General features: G+C 51.3%; 1 protein-coding gene across 11 annotated transcripts in view; it reads left to right on the top strand.

Annotated features, from left to right (window-relative positions):
- The first annotated feature begins 7,186 nt into the window (after positions 1-7,186).
- Positions 7,187-21,085, top strand: part of Nod2 (nucleotide binding oligomerization domain containing 2) — a 37,718-nt gene continuing 23,819 nt past the window's right edge. For 8 of the 11 annotated variants that reach the window (XR_013430870.1, XR_013430872.1, XR_013430871.1 and 5 more), the window contains exons 1-3: positions 7,187-7,312; positions 12,624-13,090; positions 20,359-20,464. Coding sequence is in view for 7 of the 11 variants with exons in the window: in XM_078032285.1 (XP_077888411.1) it covers positions 12,632-13,090; positions 20,359-20,464 (565 nt within the window). In the remaining 4 variants the exon portion in view is untranslated. The other 3 variants (XM_040279955.2, XM_078032286.1, XM_078032287.1) reach the window with 3 other exon arrangements.

Genomic DNA, 21,085 nt, shown 5'->3' on the forward strand with positions numbered 1-21,085 from the left:
CTCACTACCATTCCCGATGTCGGGCACACCGGGGACCATGATATCGAAACATTTTCTTTGAAAAGTTCAACAGGAATCGATCACCCCGAGGTGCGTCTCCCCTCAGGTGGGGTGAAGCAAATCCAAACTGGTGAGGTGTTTTGCAGGTGACGCAGGATGTGGGGTCCCATGAGTCTTGTTCCCCACAGCTGGTGTGTGAGCAGAGGCAGTTAACAAGATTTCAAAGGTTCTGAAAGTTGCAGGACTTTGACGTTGCAGCCACAGGCAGAATGACCTGCGGGACACCACGGTGGTGGTGTTGAGGCACAGTGGGGTAAGACAGGCTGCTCCGTAGGTGTGGGGAGTGCTGGTCACTAAATGGAGCTTCCTGGCCCTCGATCCCCCTCTGAATGGCCAGGTCTGGTGTGTGTGACATTCACAAGGAGATTGCGGAGAATCATCAGGAGAATCATCCCTCCCATTCTTGGGCGACCTGTTTGTTCAGGTGGAGACTTTGACAGTACCCTGCGGGACGCGGGGGCCACCCTGTATTGTTTTAAAGGTCTGTTCCTTGCACAGGGCCCTGAGACGAGCAGGGAGGGGTGGAAGTCGGGCCCCCTCCCCTGAAGATGAAGAGGGGCCATCTTCTCAGAAAAGCGGAGAGTGTGGCCTGGCCACGAGTCCTTTCATGACGAGGTGAGGAACTGGTTTTTCAAAGTCACTGTACTCGGTGGATGGAACATTTCATTTTGGGGAAGTGGCATTGTAAGCTTGGGGTGAGAACAAAGGGTTCAGAAAACAGAGGTGATTCTAACTGCAGGGGGGAGAGAAGGAAGAGCGGGAGGCACAGCAAGGTGTCAGCGAGGGGGACGGGGCAGCTGGGTTACTTTGCTGGGGGCCTGGTGGCCTTGGCTGCTCAGGCTGCTATGACAGACCACTGGGGACTCTGGCTTATCCATTAGGCAGAGGTTTCCTCCTCATACTTCTGAAGGCTCAGGAAATCCACCATCAAGGCACCCCCAGATGCAGCGTCTGCGGGGGCCTGCTTCATCACGAGTCCCGTGGGGGAGGCGGGGAGGCTCGCTCTTGTACAAGGCCAGAAATGCCACCCACGAGGCTCCATCCTCAAGGCCTAACCACAGCCCACGGGCCCCAGTCCTGACCCCCTGGGTTTAGGATTCCAAGGGCTATATTTGGGGGGACACTCGTGTCCAGACTGTGGCTCTGATCTTAAGCACAGCCTGCCCGGTCACTGGTGAGCTAGAGTTGGGTCAGGATTCCGGCAGGAGCAGAACTGCCCAGGAGGCCCAGACGCACTGGGTTCCCTGGGCTGGAGACAGCTCAGTGGAAAGCTGCTGCCCCGGTGTGACCTTCCCTCACGCCTGTCCCTCCTTCAGTAAGTCACTCAACATACAAACTTGGGCCTACCACTGGGCCAGAGGCTGGGGTCCAGCCATGATAAATGGGAGCTCTGAGCCCCCAGGACTGACACTCTGGTGGGAAACAGGACAAACACAGGGGATATGAGCTGAATGGAAGGTCCCCTGGCTGATCACAGCGGGCGAGGCAGGGTCCTGCAGGGACGGCAGGGTCTCAGCATCCTCCTTGGGGAGGTGGTATTGAGGGGTAGGTAGGTTCCAGGGAAAGTGGGTAGAGAAGACATGGACTGGACTCGTGGCTCCACCGTTTAGTAGCTGGCTCATCTTGGAACCTCGGTTTCTTCATCTTGAAGGTAGGGACAAAGAACCGAACCTCGTCCATGAGGGAAGGGTGAGGATGACCCTGGGAGTGCGGAGCCTGGGGTACCTTGTGCCCGTCACAGACGGCTTAGTGCTGACCACACGCCAAGCCCCCAGCTCATGGCAGGACCTAAGTGGATCGTCATCTCCACCCAACTTTTAGGGAGACTGAGGTCAAGAGGGGCTCAGCAGCTGGCCAAGAACAGGCAGCTGTCCAGAGGCAGAGCTGGGGTTCAAAGCCGGTTTTGCTCGAGCCCAACGTCCCTGCAGCTTCCACCTGTTGCCACCCACTGGGGCACAGAGTGAGCGAAAGCTCAGAGCCGGGCACAGCCCAAGTCCGAGGGAGCCGTGCAGCTGGCGGGGTGCCCTGGTGGAGGGGAGGCAGGTCCTGTGCTGGCTCATGGGGGCTGTGGAGGGCGTGGGGCCTGGGGAGTGGGGGCTGCTGAGGGCAGGGCTGCCTGGGGACTGCTGCGCAGCGGGACGCAGCCACAGGTGCTGGGCTATGCCCCTTCCAGAGGCCTACGGTAAGAGTCCCAGCTCCCTAGGGGCAGCCCGCAGCCGACTGTTCCAGCCAGCTCCCACACGGGAGAGTCTTAATGACCAAACCCGGAGGTTTGTCTGGAAGAGGCCAGGCCCTGGCCAGAGGGTCCCTGGAGGGTTTGTCACCTGCTCCTTCTGAGCTCTGCCTGGCTTTGGCCTACGTCAGAGCCCTTGGGAATAGAAGCATTGCCATGGCACCCTGATTGCCTGTCCCTGGCATAGGGCCTGCATACAGAGAGTTTTAAATGGATGCCCCTTAACACATTGGAATTAAAAATATATATAGTATCATGCAGATAGTCTGTGCTTATTAGGAAAGATGGATTATCTTAAAAGAGTTTTAGAAATGCACTTATAATCTAATCATAAATTTTGAAGAACCATAGATTCTTATTGCAAAAGTAGGAGCATACAATAAAAAATGTTTTTTAATTGAGATATAATTCACAAACCATAAAACTCACTATTTTAAGACTCACAATTCAGTGTTTTTACTATATTCATAAGGTTATGTAACCATCGCCATTATCTAATTCCAGAATATTTTCATCGTGCCAAAAAGAAACAGTACGTATTAGCAGTCTCTCCCCATTCTCCTCTCCTTCTAGTACCTAGCAACCAAGGATCTGCTCTCTGTTTCCATGGACTTGCTTATTCTGGTCATTTCATATAAATGGATTCATGGAATACATGGCATTTATGTGTCTAGCTTCTTACTTTTAAGCATAATGTTTTCAAATTTCCTCCACGTTGGAGGAGGTATCAGTACTTTGTTCTTTTTTATGGCTGAATAATATTCCATCGTATGGACCTATTACCACTTTTAAAAAATCCATTCTTCAGTTAATGGGGATGTGGGTTGTTTCCACTTTTTGGATATTACTTCTATAAACATTTGTGTGCAAGTTTTGTGTGCATGTCTGCTTTCAGCTCTTGAGCATATACCTAGGTGGGAATTGCTGGAGCAGATGGTAACTCTATGTGATGTTTAATATTTTAAAGAACCACCCAAGTATTTTCCACAATGACTTCACCATTTTTTATTCCTGCCAGCTATGTATGAGGGTTAAAATTTCTCCACATTCTTTGTAACACCTGTTATTTTTTTCTCCTTTTAACTATAGCCACCTTTGTGGGGGTGAAGTGATATCTCACTCTAGTTTTGATTTGCATTTTCCTTCTGATTAGTAATGTCTGGCATCTTCCTCTGGGTTTGTTCCCCACTTTTACATCTTCTTTGCAGTAATGTCTACTTAAATCCTTTGCTCATTTAAAATTGCATTAGTCTTTTTAAAATTATTTTTAGGGATCTTCAATGTAGAATATTCTAGATTCAATATGCAAATGTTTTCTCTCATTCTGTTGGTTGCCTTTTTTTCCTTCCTTCTCTCTCTCTCTCTCTCTCTCTCTCTCTCTCTCTCTCTCTCTCTCTCTCTCTCTCCCCCCCCCCCCCCCGTGCTGGGGATTGAACCCAGGGCCTCATACATGCTCAGCAAATGCTTTACAACTGGGTTACACCCCGAGTCCTCTGCTCTTGTTAGCATCTTTTGAAACACATAAGTTTGTAACTTTGATAAAGTCCAATTTACCTAATTCTCTTCTTTGGCTGTTTGTGTTTTAGGTGTCAAACCTGAGAAATCATTGCTTTGCGGTCACAAAGATCTAATTTATGTTTTCTTCTAAGATTTTAGCTTTTGTGTTTAGGTCTTTGGTCCAATTTGGATTAGTTTTTGTATGGAGTATGAGTAAGAATCCAAATTCATTTTTTTTTTTTGCATATGCGTATCCAGTTTGCCCAGCACCATTTGTTGAAAAGACAATTTTTTTTTCCTTCAAATTGTCTTGTTAAAAAGCAACCTACTTGGGGCTGGGGTTGTGGCTCAGCCTTAGCACGTGTGAGGCCCTGGGTTCGATCCTCAGCACCACATAAAATAAAGACGTTGACCATCTACAACTAAAAAACCAAATTTAAATAAAGCAACCTACTTTTAACATTTAGTGTATTATGGGCATCTTTCTATACTAATAAATGGACAGAATAGCATCTTTTAAAAATAAATTTCTATAAAAATATAATGTCATAAAGGAAAATGCAAATATCATAATTGTAAAACTTGACCAATTTTCACAAAGTATTTGCACCATGCAACCACGATTCAGAGCAAAAATAGCACCCCAGAATTCCCCTTTGTCCCCGATCCTCGCCACCACCTCCAACCTCCGACCCCCTTCCCAGTGGTAGCTTCCACCCTGGCTCCTACCTCTGTAATTTGGCTTCCCCTGCTTTTGAGCTCTATGTAAACGATGTCTCACAGTTTGCATGCTCTTTGCACCTGGCTGCTTTCACCCAACATTCCACCAAGGCCGAGGGACTCCTAGGATGTGGAGTTATCACAGGTTGTTAGGTTTACAGCATCACTTCTTAGTATTTTTACTTTGCAAATATTTACTGCATGCCAGGCCCTGTTCTAGGCCCTGGGAGGGGGTGGGAACAAGGAAGAAGGTTCCTGATCCCTTAGAGTGAGAGAGACAGCAAAGGCTATAAATCAATAGAACACAGAGCCTGTTGTGTGGAGGTAAGTGCTAAAAAGGAAAACCCAAAATAAGGCCAGGAAAGGGGCAGTGGGGGATTGCAGTTGGACACCTAATAGTCAGGGAAGGCCTCACTGAGAAAATCACAGGTGAGCAAAGACCCGAAAGAGGTGAAGGAGCAAGCCATGTGGGTTTCTAAAGGAAGCGCATTCCAGGCAGAGGGGACAGCAAACGCAATGGAGACGGTGGCAGGTTTGCCATATCTCAGGAACAGCCGGGAGGCCAGTGTGGCTGGAGGAGTTGGAGTCAGGGGAAAGCGGGGCCGTGTTGGTCAGGGTTCTCCAGGGGGACAGAGCCCATGGGATAGGTAAGTAATTATAAAAGGGGAGGCACGTGGCTTACAGGGTCAGAGGCTGGGCACTCCCACAATGGCTGTCTATAGGCTAGAGAGCCGGAGGAGCCCGCAGCCGCTCAGTCCAAGAAGCTGAAGCCCCAGAAGAGGGACCAGTGAGGCAGCCCCCATCTGAGACAGAAGGTCTGGGAGCGCCACCGAGAGTCACCAACGTGAGTCCTCAATTAAAGGCAGAAGAAACTGGAATCTGCAGGTGGTGGCAGGAGCCAAAAAGAGCACTAGCTCAAGAAGAATGAGCTTCCTGTGCTGGCACCTCTCCCCTCCTTCTGCCTTTTGTCCCACTGGGGTCCACGTTGAAGGGAGCCCCCACCCACTTTGCTTACCCACATCCTGGTCATCTCTGCAGGCACATGTGACAGACAAGCTGGTGGTCAACATCCTAAGACAGATCTGTACCCACCCACTCAGGCCCCTAAAGCAGCATGTGCCCTCCTCAGCAGTGTGGGGTAGCGGTTAGAGCATGACCTCTGGTGTCAGAGTGTGGGGCTAATGTTGGCCTTGGCAGGTTACCTGGCTTTTATGTGCCTCAGTTTCTTTATCAGCCAATACCCAGTAGGTGGGATTAACTGAGTTAACCGTGTAAAAACGGATGATATATAGTAAGCACTACTCCAATGTCCGTTATTTCCTTATTTCTCATTATTTTTCTTTTGAGTTAGATTTTGCTTTTTTAAAATCCTCAAATAAGTGTTTTTTATTTTATTTTATTTTTTTTTATTGTTGGTCGTTCAAAACATTACATAGTTCTTAATACATCATATTTCACAGTTTGATTCAAGCGGGTTATGAACTCCCAACTTTACCCCGTATACAGATTGCTGTATCCCATCAGTTACCCTTCCATTAATTGACATATTGTCCTTCTAGTGTCTGATGTATTCTGCTGTCTGTCCTATTCTCTACTATCCCCCTCCCCTCCCCTCCCCTCCCCTCCCCTTTTCTCTCTCTACCCCTTCTACTATAAATCATTTCTTCCATTTATATTATCTTGTCTTACCCCTCCTTTCCTCTTATATATCATTTTGTATAACCCTGAGGATCGCCTTCCATTTCCATGCGGATTTCCCTTCTCACTCCCTTTCCCTCCCACCTTTCATCCCTGTTTAATGTAAATCTTCTTCTCAAGCTCTTCGTCCCTACCCTGTCCTTGTTTACTCCCCTTATATCAAAGGGGTCATTTGGTATTTGTTTAAAGATTGACTAGCTTCACTTAGCATATGGATAAAAAAATGTTTTTTATTTTAACACCTTAAATGTACAACCATCGTCGTCTGCTTGGAAGAATAAGTTCTAAAGTAACTCTCAATTAAACACAACCAAGCTCTTAAATTCCGGGAGGGACGGCTGCAGGGCCCGTAGGCCAGACTGCGAGAGGCCGGTGTTTAGGCCCCGTTAGTGCGCAACCTGCGTCCTCCGGCCTCAGCTTTCACAGGAAACTGAGCAAAGAGAAGCGGAAAGGCCCTGCCCACTCTGACCCAGCCTGTCATCTGGGTCGCGTACAGTAGGCTAAGGTGACTAAGACTTCTGGTCCCTCAACGGCGCGTCGTTTCCTGCTGACCACGGACTTTCCCAGCCTGTTGCACCGCGCAGGGCCCGGGGTGCGCGCGCGTCTCTGGGCGGGCCGGGGTGGGGCCTGCTGCCAGGACTCCCGTTCCCTCCGGGTTGACCACGTGGCCCTGAAGGTGGCACACACTTCGCCAGGGAACGCGGCCAGGGTCGCGCAGTCCCGCCGGCACCATGTCCTTAGGATCCACGCGGTCCCAGGAGAGGACCGGCCAGCCCACCCGAGGACCGCACGGAGCGGGAGGCGAACGGCCTCCTCGCCGCGGAGCAGGGCAGAAGTGGGCGGGGCCGAGGGCGGCCGAAGTGGGCGGGGCCAGGTGAGGCGGGGCCGAGGGCGGCCGAAGTGGGCGGGGCCCGGGAGGCGGGGCCGAGGGCGGCCGAAGTGGGCGGGGACGAGGGCGGCCGGAGTGGGCGGGGCCGAGGGCGGCAGAAGTGGGCGTGGCCCGGGGAGGCGGGGCCGGGGCGGGGCGAATCCTGGACCTGCCGGATCCCCTGGTGCAGGGGCGTCCCGCTGGGGCCCGAGGATCCGGGTGCCGGCCGCTGGGCGGTGAGTGCTCGTCCAGGCGCCAGGAAGGCAGGCGGACAGTGGGCACCGAGGGTCCCGCCCCGGGGTCACTTGGCTCCGGAGCCAGGCTGGCCGCCCGGCTTGGGGAGGAGTGGCCTCGGTTTCCCCCAGGGGAGGGAGAAGAACGGGGCGTCGCGAGGGCGGGAGCCCCCTGGCACGCTGCGGTCACCGAGGGTGAGGGCTCTGGGGTGTGGGCAAATTGGCTGGAGTCCCCAGCGGTCTCTGCAACCTGAGAGGCTGTGCCTTGGGGCTGGTGGGGGCTGTGGAGGGAGGAGACTGCGTCCTTTCTCTCCAGGGCCAGCGAGGGACATCGCTCACCCTGCCTGCGCCCTGTAACTCTTACTGGGCTCTCTGGCCTCTTCCTTCCCCCTTGGTGCGGAGAAGGCCCTGTTCAGATCCCGCCCCTGCCCAGACAGGCCCACCCACCCAGGCCTGCTGCTGTGGGCCTCTGCTTTGCCTCTCAGGTTGGGGGAGCAGCCACCTGGTCTTACCTGTCTTCAGGCAAATTGAAAACTCCCACTCCGCTGCCTTGGGGTGCGTCTTCCTGGAGCGTGGACCCAGGCTCTCAGATGCTCCGACTTTCCTGGCTCTTTCCCTAAGCTCTTTCCCTGTCGCCTGGCTGTCCATGGACCATGACCTGGTCTCCTCCAGGGTCCCTATTCTACAGAGGGGGAAAAGTTGGCCTGCCACCCCTCCTCTGGCCTCTTAGTGAAGACCAGGTTGCTATCCCCACTGGCCCTGTGTTATGGCACTGCCAGAGCCCCTGGTCTGTTGGTGACTCAAGCCCCCTTTGCCTCTCTCAATCTGAGCCTGAAAGTGCCCCGTCCAGCCACCTCCCTCCCACCCTGGTGGGAATTCCTCTGCAGCACAAGCCCCAACCCTGAGTGTGTTAGTTGTGAGGTGGCTGTTCAGTGTCCTGCAGCTGCAGCTCTTGTTTCATTCAGCTAGCGGCGGTGGCTTGCCTCTGTCACCCCCTTGGGTCCTCGTGTGCCATTGGAGCCACATAGAGCAAGTGCATTCTTTCATTCCTTCCAACAACCTTTCTCAATGCACCGAGGGAGACAGGGGAGACCAGGCAATGGAACATCAGACAGCACTCCTGCCCTGCTCTTGTGGAGTACACACTCTAGAAAGGAGCACCAGCCGAGAAGTAAGCAAACTCATGGCATCTCAGGGGGTGAGAAGAGCTATGGAGAAAAAGAAAACAGGCAAGGATGGGTGCTGTGGTTGGGGGTGGCAGTTTTGTATAGCATAGACAGGGAAGGCCTCTTGAGAGGGTGACCATGGAGCAAAGTCTTAAGGAGGTGAGGGACAAGCCAGGTGACTATTTTGGGGGGGGGGGCGTAGAGAGAATGCCCATCAAGCAAAGAGCTGGTGCAAATGTCCTGAGGCAGGAGTATGACAGGCAGGAGCAGGCCTGACTTGTTCTTGGAAGGAGGAGGAGGCCAGTGTAGCTGGGCCAGGAGTGGGTGAGGAATTAGGAGGAAGTGAGTGCAGAAAGGTAAGTGGCAGGGAGCTGAGTGTTCACTGCATGGGTCATTGAAGGTGACCGTGTGGGCCACCACAGGGCTCTGAGTGAGGGAGTCCACCTGCTCTGCCTTAGCAGGTTCAGCTAGCTGTGAGGCTGAGAGTGGACGGTAGGGCACGAGGGAACAGGAGGACACAGTGAAGGGGGACCACGCAGGACAGAGATTTCAGATTCAGTGAGTATGCTGAAGCTTGGGTTGCTAGGATGTGGGGTGCAGGAGAAAGGTAGAGCCTAGGAGGACGCTGAGGCTTTGGCTTGAGCATCTAGAAGTCTGGGGCTGCCATCGCTGAGATGGAGCTGTTTGGGGGAAGGTCAGGGCTTTGGTTTTGTGCTTTTCCAGCTTGAGATGCCCCCAGACATCCATGTGGTGTCGAGTGGGCCCTGGGAAGAGTGGGGGGTGGGACTGGAGCTGCTGAGGACAGTTAGGGTTCGTCACCAGGAGGCGGTATTTCAAGCCAGGAGAGCAGGTGGGCTCACTCGGGGAGCGGGTATGGAGGAGAGGTCCAGTCCTTGAGCTCTGGGGCCCCGGGACCAGGAACCAGCCAGAGAGAGAGAGAGAGGAGAGAGAGAGAGAGAGAGAAAGAGAGAGCGCATCCGGTGGGACGGGGGAGGAGTCGGAGTCTTGGGGGGAGCACATCAAGGGGGAGGAGAGCCGTGGGGGCCGACGCCTCTGGCAGAGGAGACCAGAGGAGACAGATGAGATTGTGTCATGGGAGGTCACGGGTGACCTCGACCAAAGTGGCCATGGGGGGTTGGGGGGTTGGAAGGGCCATTGGAGGGGACGAGCAGGAGGATTTGAGGACAGCTGTTCAGCCACAGACGGGGGCAAAGGGGCTTGGAGCTGACCGAGGACAGCCGCCAGGGAGGAGGAATCAGTCCCCTGTGTCCCGTGGGAGTGGTCTCGGAGGGAAGAGCAGCCAAGGGCAGGGGAGGGAGGAAGACCCTGTGGCCAGGGGAAGGAGGGATTGGATCTAATGGCCCAGGGGAGGCTTGGCCCCAGCTCGGACCCAGGCAGCCCTAGCTGGGCCTCCTGGGGCCTCCCTCTGCTTGTGTCTGCAGGGGTGGAGGCTAAGATCTCAACCCACCTGTTGTGACTGCAGAGAAGCCGGCAGGCTGTGATCAGGGAGGAAGGAGTGTGCGGGTGCAGGCCTGAGCTTGGGGGTAAGGGAGGTGCCACGTGGGTCACCTTGACCCTCTGTTTCACAAAGTGGTGCCTTTCTTTGCTTCAGCCTCCCCAAGTAGTGACTCCTAACCTCTAACAACTAGAGAAGAAAAGGCAATAGAGGCCGACTGAAGTATTGATCTAAAGAGGGGGAGTCTGCCCAGGTGGTAAAGGTGCAAGTGGTAGGATTTCAGGCACAGTTTTTATGGAATAAGCGATGAGTGAACATTTTTACCTATTTCCCTCCCTTCCAATTTAAATGGAAGCAGGAGTAACTTAAGCTAGATATAACGAAGAACTTCCTGAGTTTATGAACTTCCTGAGCTGGCTAGTGAGGTCAGTCTTCTTTGCCAGGTGTTTAAGAGGAGCTAGAGCCACGCCTGCTGAGAGGCGGGGCTGGCTGCGTGGGTCCCTGGGGATTCTCCTGGCTCTGAGGTTTCCACCAGATTGGCACAGATGGGATTTTCCCACGGCTGGCAGGAGGACAAATCACCAGGCCTCATGGCTTGGGCCAGCCTCTCCCTCTGAGTCCCTTATGTCCCTAGCCAGGCAGCCCCGGCCTTGGCATGTTTGGGAAGGGCCTGCTCCTTGCAGCTCCTGTCCCTGGGAGTGGGCACGTCTGCTGGGTGTGTCTCGGGTCTCCAGCGGGCCCTGTCCTGCCTTTCAGTGAGGGCCACCCTGGACGCACCAGGCTCTGGGCCAAGATCACGGTGCTCTGTGGCTGGCTCCGGCTTCCGGCCCATCCTTTCGGGATTTCCCCTGAAGGTGGGGTCTGTGGGCGACCCAGGACTGCCCGTCCAGTGCCCCGCTCTGCTCAAGGCTCACCCACAGGTGGCCTGGCCTGCCTGCTCCCCCGCTCCTCCTGGTGGGCTTTGCCGAGAGGCTGGGCTGGACTGTCCACATGAGAAGGCGGTAGCGGATGTCCCTCCCTGGGCATCCCCGGGTAAGAGGAGGGGCGCTGCCTGGGCTCGGCCTGGTCTTCACCGTCCCCTTCTCCTGGCTGCACCCTGCTTGCCAGGCTGAGGGCCGAGGAGGGTGCTGACCCCTCTTGTGGGCTACTCTCAGGGAGGGAGAGTGGGGGCAGTTACTGCCTAGGACTGGACAGGGGTTGGGGGCTAGTGTCTCTGCTGCTGAGACTACCCCAGGTCCCACCCAGAACTCCACCGCCCCTTGCTGTCCTCCCCTCCCTCGTCCCTGGTTGTTGGTGGCTCAGTGAGGACACCTTCTTGACCAAGGAGAGCTGTCTTAATTCCTGGTTTGCAGTGGCCTGTGCATAGGGACACCGTCTCCCCCACGCTGCCGGACACACAGGTCCAGGTGACATGCAGGCCAGGCATGAGGCCAGTCTGCATGTCGCTGTCTTATGAGAAGGTGCAGGATGCTCCCGTCCCCCCCCTCTCTGCTTGGAGGTTTGATTGATGACCCTTCCCAGGGTCCTCTGCTGGGCCAAGCACGTGCCAAGCTTAGGGATGGGGGCCAGGAAGGCTAGACCCAGGCTTTGCCATGGGCCCAGCAGGACAGAGGCGAAGCCCCCAGGCCACTTGCTGCCCGTGTCCCTCAGCTGTCCTCTTCCGTGCCTTTCTTCCTTTCACTTTCGTTTTCCCTGGGCGCTACACCAGCCCTTGTCCCTGACCCTGTGACAGTCACAGAACTGACCATGTTGAGAGATTTTCTCTGCCACTCAGGGGTGCTGCTAGGGCTTGGCGCTTCTGGAGGTCACTTCCCCTCAAATTCCCAGAGTCTGGGGGCTGAGCCCAGAGTAAGCCATTGATGACGGCCACAGTGACAGTGCCAGCCTGTGATGTGTGGTGGTGTGTGTGGAGGACGTGAGGGCTGGGGTGTGTGTGTGTGTGTGTGTGTGTGTGTGTGTGTGCGCGTGCGCGCGTGCAGACACTCTAGCAGGCTCTGAAACAACTTAGTCTGCACCACGGTTTTCCACCTCACCTCGCCTGGTGTCTCGGTAGCCACATTCCCCAGTTGGGTGGCTGTGGGTCACCCACACAGGGGTGGGCCCGAGGCCCTGTGGGGAACTCCAGTACAGGGGTTAAGGGGATGCCTCCTGAAGTCGTGCTGCGTGCCTTCAGGTCCCAGCTCTGCCTCGTGCATGGTTTGTGCAACCCTGTGTGCCTCAGTTTCTTCCTCTGTAAAAGGGGGCTGAGCACGGCACCGATTTCAGAGTGGCAGGCAGGCAAGTGGATTCACGCAGCAAAGCATTTAGGATGGTGCTCCCGCATTTATTGAAGCTGCTTGGCGGGAATCCGAGCTTGGTGGCAAGGTACTCTCTTCCTGCCTCAAAGAGAGCCAATTCCCTGATCCCCCAGGAGACACTGCTCCTCATCTTAGCTCCAGCCCTTTTGAACCTCTGAAGCTGGGGATGGAGCAGGAGATGGGAGCCAGGGATTCTTGATTCAGTTCTTGGCTGCTTCAATCTTGCCGTGGGACCTGGAGCTCGGGCCTGGTTTGCGGTCTGTACCGTGGAGAGCTTGGGGTGCGTAACGCTGGGGGGGGCGCCACGGTTGACCAGGTCCTGGGGTGGGCTGGCCGCCCCTCCCTGGCTCCTGGGGAAGCCTCCTGAGCCCTGCTCTCCGTCCTTCTCTCCCTAGGTTGTGAGATGTGCTCCCCGGAGGCTCTCCAGGCACAGAGGAGTCACCTGGTGGGGCTGCTGGTCTCCGGGTCCCTGGAGGGCTTCGAGAGCATCTTGGACTGGCTGCTGTCCTGGGAAGTCCTCTCCTGGGAGGACTACGAGAGCCTCAGCCTCCCAGGCCAGCCTCTTTCCCGCTTGGCCAGGCGCCTGCTGGACACTGTCGGGAACAAGGGCGCTTGGGGCTGTGAGAAGCTGGTCGCAGCTCTCCAGGAAGCCCAGGCCGGCGGTCAGTCCCCTGAGCCACGTGGCGGCTGGGACCCCCACTCACTCCACCCAGCCCGAGACCTGCAGAGTCACCGGCCGGCCATCGTCAGGAGACTGTACAGCCACGTGGAGGCTGTGCTGGACCTGGTGCGGGAGCGCGGCTTCATCAGCCAGTACGAGTGTGATGACATCAGACTGCCCATTTTCACGTCCTCCCAGAGGGTGAGGCATGGCCTAGGGTCGGCGTTCACAGGAAAGGCTCTTAGTCATCAGACTGACTGTGCCTGGGAGGGCAGCCCGTGGGGTAACGTGTCCCCGGGATTCCCCCTAAAGAGCAGCCAGGAGGGGAGGAGCTGCCCTTGGCTATTGGCAGTGAACCACTGCTGGTGAGGGCAGGAGGTGGGCTCCGGTTCTGGTGCCGGAATGATGCAGGGTCAAGGTCAGCTCGGGGTGCTTCCGACTTCTGTGTGGAACCTATGCATCCTTAGTCTCTCCTGTCTCAGTTTCCTCATCTGAACAGCACTCTAAATAGTTCCATACTTATCTTACGTGATTTTGGGGAGAATTTAATATGGCACATAGGAAGCACACATCCATGTCACCCCTGACTGCTGTTATAAGCCACGTTCTGTCCTTGCACGTGCTTATCGCTGTCTTTTAAATGAACAGCTCAACAGAGCATAACTCTTCACTATATTAAGTCTGTATCAATAATTGAAATAGCACGCAACGCACTAATGTGTCCTCGTAGGATTTCTAATGGGAAATCATGTTAGATCACAGGCGTTTGGAGCCGGGATGTAGCTGTCCCTGAAAATACGATGATTCAACGGAGACCGCAAGGACAGAAAAGCGTCTGTGGGTATTTTTTTGAAACGCTCTGTTTTATTTTCCTCAAACAGCGATGATTGTCAGGCCTCCAGATGGAAAAGAGGCATTCACATTCCACTTGACAGAATAGGGAATTAAGGCCCAGGAAAGTGGTTTGGATGACGGTGGCTGAGCAGAGAGCCACTGTGGGACCACAGCTTTGACCGTTCATTCACCACTAATTCATTCACTCATTTCTTCAGCCAGACGCTATTCAGAGCTTATCACATTCCAGGCTCTTACCTGACGTTGGTACTCAGAGTCCATGGTACTATGGTAAGTGCTCTGGAAACACTTGCTGCTGAAATGAATGGATTGCTGAGTGAATGAATGGAGTGGAGTTCAGTTGGAGTTTTAGAATGGTCTGAATTGGGGAAATTTGTAGTTTTTATTTTTGCCTGTTCTTAAACACATATTTGATGTGTGGACCTAGGCAAGGCTCGGTGGAGGATGATGAAATAAACGACTCTGTTTTCAGGTTGATTCAAGTTGGCTAACTATTCACAGTGCAGACACATTGTGGTCCTGTCTAACTGGTGCAGATAAGACCTACGCTCACACCCCGAGAGCCTACCTGTTCAAGTCTCTTGTGTTTTACTGGAGGGATAGAAGTGGCCCACCCAGGAAGTTACAGGCTAATGTCTGGTTGTCTCTGATCAAGTGATCAGCAGTGTGGTCTGGTCTGGATGCTCTGAGGGATTTGGAGAAGCTAGCTGAGATGCCTAGGGCCCAGACAGAGGAAGTATTTGGATTGGTAAAGAAAAAAAAATGGTATAGCTTATGGATCAAAGAAGAAATCATAGTGGAAATCAGAAAGTAATTAAGATCAAAATAATAATGAGAGCTGGGTGAGGTGGCCTGTAATTCCAGCAGCTTGGGAGGCTGAAGCAGGAGGATTGTGAGTTCAAAGCCAGTCTCAGCCAAAAAAAAAAAAAAAAAAAGCGAGGTGCTAAGCAACCCAGCGAGACTCTCTCTAAATAAAATACAAAATAGGGCTGGGGGTGTGGCTCAGTGGTTGGGCACCCTGAGTTCCATCCCTGGCACTGCCCCCCAAGTAAGAATATTATTATCAAAGTCTATGAGATGCAGCTAAAGCAGAATATAGAGGGAAACTAAGGACCTTAAAATGCTTAGGTTGGGACGAAGACGGGCTAGATTTCATAAACTAAGAATCCCTCCTGAGAAAGAACTAAGTGGACCGCAGAAGCCACATGGAAAGTGGGGACTGAGCTGAGCTGTGGAAGGGACAGTGGGGAGCAGAGCTGAGGACTGGGGGAGGGGCCAAGGGCGGCCCAGCGAGCTCTAGGTGTTTAGAATCCACCTTTCTCTGAGTTTCCTTCAAGTTGTGCTTTGGTGTTTGGTGCGCCCCCCCCCCCCCACGGCAGAATTTCGGATTCAGTGTGGGTGGTAACTGTGGTATGTCCTATTAACGTGACCCCCACGGGGAACCTTGCAATTTCCTACACAGAGGTGCTACCACTGACCATTGACAATGATATCAGGTTGGGGGCTGAAGAGGACTGTGGAATGAAACAAAATGCAAGCTAAGGAACTAAATCCATAAAGTAACCTTTGCTACTGTTGCTGCCTCAATGTGTCTGCACTATAAATAATCAGCCAGCTTGAAGACGGAGTAGTGTATTTCCTTATCCTCAACCTAGCCTTCCCTAGGCTCCCTTAAACATCAAATATGTGTTTAAAAGGACCTACTATGTGCCCCACGCTGTACTCAGCCTTTTCCCTCTACTACATCATTTAAGCCTCACTACGTCCTCCCAATGGTGTGGTGTGACTACAGTCTTCCTTGACAATGTGGAAACCATCCAAATTGCTCATCTGGGAAGGGGCCAGCTAGAATTTGAATCCAGGTCTGTTTTTCTCCAAAGTTTAAGTTGTTTCTTTCTTTTTTTTTTCCCTCGGGGAGTGAGGGGAGTATCAGGGGCACTCAACCACTGAGCCCTCTCCCCAGCCCTATTTTGTATTTTATAGAGAGACAGGGTCTCACTGAGTTGCTTAGCACCTCACTTTTGCTGAGGCTGGCTTTGAACTTGCCATCCTCCCGCCTCAGTGCCCTTCGCTGCTGGGATCATAGATGTGCACCACTGCATCCAGCTCTTGTGTTCTTTCTCTGTCATAAAATGTGAGGGCTTCCTGTGGTTTTGCTCAGTTGGGAATAACAGTTGTTAGGAAACCTGAGACTGGTAACACCAGCTGTGATATCAACTGTCCGTGTGACTCATGCAACTGCTAAAGTTAATGGGACTGGGGTGTCAGAGTGAACTCTGAATTGCTTGCTCCTGTCACAATATTAACTTAAACATTTTTAGATTGGGAAACATACCATGCCTACAGAGTAGTGGATAAATTTCATACATACCGGATAAATATGTTGCATCACCCCGATTAAGAAATAGAATGCTATCAGCACCCAGACCCTTCTTCAGTTGCAGCAACCAGAGCCAACGTCTGGCCTAACTTTGGTGTTAATCATTCCTTCACTTTATGGTTTTAGCACCTTTTAAACTAAACCCTTAAATGCTGGATTTTTTTTTTCTTTTGAAAAACTGAGTAGCAAGCCACACATTGTTGTGTGAGGAAAGGACCAAATTGCCCTTTCTAAGGTCAGTGTTCCCAGGTCAGGGAAGCCTAACAGGGTCTTGTGGATGTGGACTGGCCCTGCCTTCCCTGGGAGTTTATAGGGGACTCTGGGAGGTTGGTGGACAAGGTCAGGCTGGAGGATCAGGAAGCACTGGTATGAGAGTGGAGCTGCATGTCCAGTGGGAATATGGTCAGGGGACGTGGGTTTCTCTTTCACCCAGTTGTGAGCTCACTAAAAGCTATTCTGGCTCCCAGGAAGAGGTCAAGACAAGCGCTTCTGTGGGGTGAAATGAATGTCCTCAGCTGACTTAGCAGGGTTGAGAGGAATGATGCTAGCTCCTGGTGAAGACAAGTCACAGACAGATAAGGATGAGGGCCAGGCTTACCTGTGATCTCGGAGGTGACGGCCCTAAGATTTGAGTCAATGGTGATTCCGTCTAAACAGGTGGCCCTCTGTGTAGCCCCCAGCCATCATCCTGATATTGGCCTTCCTGTGTTGGGTTTCCTGTATCCTGAATACTAGTCTTCTTCTTTTATTATTTATTCCATTATGATAGATCATATGTCTTCTAGTAAATTCATTAGAAAGAATGTGTATCTGTCATTTCAACCACACTTTATTGACAGTTAGACTGGGTATGAAATTCTATATTGGCCATCATTTTTCTTTAGAATTCTGATGACATTATTCCGTTACCTTCTCTTCCGGATGTTGTTGCTAAGAACTCTAAAACCATTATATATGTCTTTCTGGAAGCTTTTCAGATTTTCTTTTGGTCTTCAACGTTCTGAAATTTCACACTTATGTGCCTCGGGTGCTGGATACCCAACAGGCTCTTTGAATGCAGAAGCTCATATCTTTATGTTCTGGGAAATTTAATTGATGAGTTTATTCCACTTTATTTTTTCTTTATGCAATTATAATTACTTGAATGTTATAATTTCTTGACTAACTCTTTAATTTCCTTCTATTTTCCATTTCTATTTTTTGCTCTATTTTATATATGATATTCTGTATTGTAAACTCTTAAATTTTTCATTTTTGCTATCACACTTTTAATATGCAAGGGCAATTTTGACTATTCCTTCATTATAGCATCTTGCTCTTGTTTTATGAATACAATCTTTTCTTTTCCTTAAAGATCACAATGATAGTTATTTTGTTGTGTTTTGTTTGCTTGGGTAGGTTAGGTTGTTTCCTTCATCACACATAAACTTTTCTATCCAACGAGTTGCTTTCCCTTTCCCCACTGGTTTGACTTTTACTTCCCATATTAAATATTTTCTTTGGGCATATGGTAGTCCTTGGTTGTCCTTCTTGTTATTGAAATAGAGAACTTTAAAATTCAATGACTTTGCAGGTAAAATTTGTCTGCTATGCATTCCACTGTAGAGATTTTGGGAAATGGCAGATTAAGATATCTATCTATCTATCTATCTATCTATCTATCTATCTATCTATCTATCTATCTATTTATCTGCATCTTTAGACTTTCCTTCTGGATTGACCAAATTCCTTGCCTAGACCCACCTGGAGGTAAAGGTCTGATAACCAGAGTCCTGGGAGCCCAGGGGCTGAGAGGCAGTGGGTGCTGGTAGGAAAAGTTTCAGTGTTCAGCGTTTGTTTGCACCGGGTCATTAAACCTGTGTTTGGTGTATGATTAATTTAATTGTGCCTGATGTCTCATAATCCAGAGATCCACCTCCCACTTCTTTTTTTTTGGTACCAGGGATTGAACCCATGGGCGCTTAACCACTGAGCCCCATCCTCAGCCCTTTTTTGTATTTTATTTGGAGACAGGATCTTACTGAATTGCGTAGGGCCTCACTAAATGGCTAAGACTGGCTTTGAACTTGTGATCCTCCTGCCTCAGTCTCCTGAGCTGCTGGGATTACAGGCATGTGCCTTCACGCCCGGCCAGGGATCCTCTCTTTACCCTTTCCAGAATATCAATAGGCCCACTTTGCCACAGCAGGCGGGGATATTTGCTGGTGGCCTGGAGTGGGCATCTGGAGACCTAGTTCACAGACCACTTTGACTCAGTGCTTGCCTTTGTCATTTTCTTTGGTTCCAGAGGTACCAGATGATGAGAGTCTCAGAGCCCCCTGACAGATTCTAGACCTATGCACTTCCTGACTTCCCTATTGTTGGCTTGGGATTTGGCTTCCCGGAGTCTTCTGAGTCCCATCTTGTTCCTTCATTCAGCCAGTTCTTGAGCCCTGGGAGTGGGCCCGGTACTCTTCTAGGGGCAGAAGGAATTGAGCTGCAGAGTGTGTTAGAAAGTGCTCGTGCCGCAGAGAGTGGGTGGAATGTTCTGGACGTGGAGAGGGTAGGGAGAGCAGGGAGCAAGTGAGTTCACGTTTAAATAGAGTAGTTGAGAGATCCCACTGGGAAGATGGAATCTGGGCAAAGAACTGGAGGAGGGGAGGGAATTCGCTGTGGCCCAGGTGGGGAGAGGGCAGTGCAGGCCGGGGATGCAGCCAGAACAGAGGCCCAGAGGCAGGAGCATGCTGGGATTCCCAGGGAATAGGAGGCCAGTGCTGAGTCGGGTGGGCAGGGGAGGTTGGGGTGCAGCTGAGAGCCAGACGGTTATGGACAGAGACTTTTGTCTGTTTTGTGCCATGAAGTTTACTGTGGACTCAGGGTTTGATGGTGCTGTTTAACAGGAGGTGTGAGGATCTTTTATTTATAAAGGAGATGATGGGGTAGGGACACAGAAGGGAGGCCCATTTGGCAGGCTCTGAGGTTTTCTAGGTGAGCAGGGTGTTCTAGAGCGGGTACGGGGGAATGGCGCGGCTCGGCAGCTGTCGACGAGGCCATGTGTGGGCACTGAGTGCTCAGAACACGTGGTCCACACGGATATTCTCTGAGTGCATAAGACACACCAGATTTTAGAGACAATATGGAGGAAAGAATGCTGCATTATCACACTCATTTTTTTTTTATAATACTGACTACGTATTGAAATGGTAATCCTTTGCATATCTTGGGTTAAATGGAATATATAGTTAAAATCAATTTCATCTTTTTAAACATTAAAGAAGGTGGCTGTTGGAAGATTTTAAATCTCGCACGTGGCTCACATTTGTAGTTGATTTCTAGTTCCATTGGGCAGTGTTCTAGGTATACTTAATGGTGCCCAAAGGATTTCTGGTGGATTGAAGCTTCAAGGGTGACTTCAAACCTCTGGGGCTAAGCACCTGGAAGATGGCGTTGACTTCAGCTGACATGTGGATGGCTCTAGGCTTGGCACATGTGTGGGTGTCTATGAGTGGAGATGGCAAATGGGCAATTGATGAGCCAGGCCCAGATTCAGGGACCAGTTCAGGCTGGGGCTCAAGAACAGAGATCATGTTCAAGCATGGAAGCCACGAGACTTGAAATCGCTTTTCTTTCAAGTCATCGACAGCATCTGGAACCATTTTCCTTCTCTTTGTACATTTGTTTATTTTTTTAGGTATTTACTTCTTGAGGGGGCTTGGAGAAGGAGCCAGATTGGATGAGTGTGTTCATTTCACCAGTCAATATTGTACCAACTTCTTTTAACTCCTGTGATAATTTATTTGTTTTTCAGGCCTTTGATTGTGATGGCAGAGAGATCCTATGGCGTTGTAGTTCATATAGAGTCTCTTTTATCTTAAATGCTTGAATCAGAAGTGTCTTGGTTTTCTATTTGTTTTTTTCAGATTTTGGAATATTTGCATATACATAATAAAACATCTTGGGGATGTTTTATTATGTAAATCTAAAAGTGCAATTCATTTATGTTTCATCTACACCTTACACACATAGCCTGAAGATAATCTTATACAATATTTCAAATAATTCTGTGCATGCAACAGTTTCATACTATGGAATCATCCCCTTGTGATGTCGTGTTGATGCTCAGAAAGTTTGGATTTGGGAGCATTTCCTATTTCAGGTTTGCAGATTAGAGATGCTCAACTTGTACTTGGTCGAAACCTTCCCACACCCCTCCTCAGCCCTTCTGGAGAAATAATGGCTTCTTCTTCTCCCACAGGCAAGGAGGCTGCTTGATCTTGCCGCAGTGAAGGCAAATGGATTGGCTGCTTTCCTTCTCCGGCACATTCTGGAGTTACCAGTCCCATTGCCCCTGCCTTTAGTGGGTATGTGTTTGTTCTTCTCAGTTTGTCAGAAAGGGAAAGGAAGTCAGCGCAGATTCATGGTTAGTAGCAGAGCATGCATCCGTTGGCACCCACATATTGGCTCTGCATCAGCCTCCCACGAGAGTCAGTTTCCTCATTTTAAAGCTAACATGGCTCCCGGACTCATCGGGCTTGCAGGGAGGGAATGAAAGGATGAAATTATTGACCTTGTCCCTTAGCTTTGATCACGTCCTGTGCTGCATCGTGATTACTGGAGCTGCCATGAAGCAAGGGCTAACCACAAGAGCTCCTTACCGTGCCAACTCTTGAAATCTGCACTAAGAAGATCCAGATTCACTTTTAGAGCTCTGAAATGTAGCTACTCATGATCAGAACCTCAGGGACCAAGTGGATTTAGGGAATGTGGCACCCCTCAGTGCCCATGCTCACCAACCCCACCCAGGAATGGGAGAGGCCTGTGCACACAGCTACCACACACCAGACAATAAATGCCCTTTGCAATAACCCTGGGAATTAGGTGTTTCCTCCACTTTACAGATGTGGAAACTGGGCAGGCAGGTTAAGTGACGAAGCAGTGGAGACGGGTGTGACTGCAAACTGTCCTCACCTGCACTGTCTTGA

Source organism: Ictidomys tridecemlineatus, chromosome 15 (genome assembly GCF_052094955.1).
Source record: "Ictidomys tridecemlineatus isolate mIctTri1 chromosome 15, mIctTri1.hap1, whole genome shotgun sequence".
Lineage (NCBI taxonomy): Eukaryota > Metazoa > Chordata > Mammalia > Rodentia > Sciuridae > Ictidomys > Ictidomys tridecemlineatus.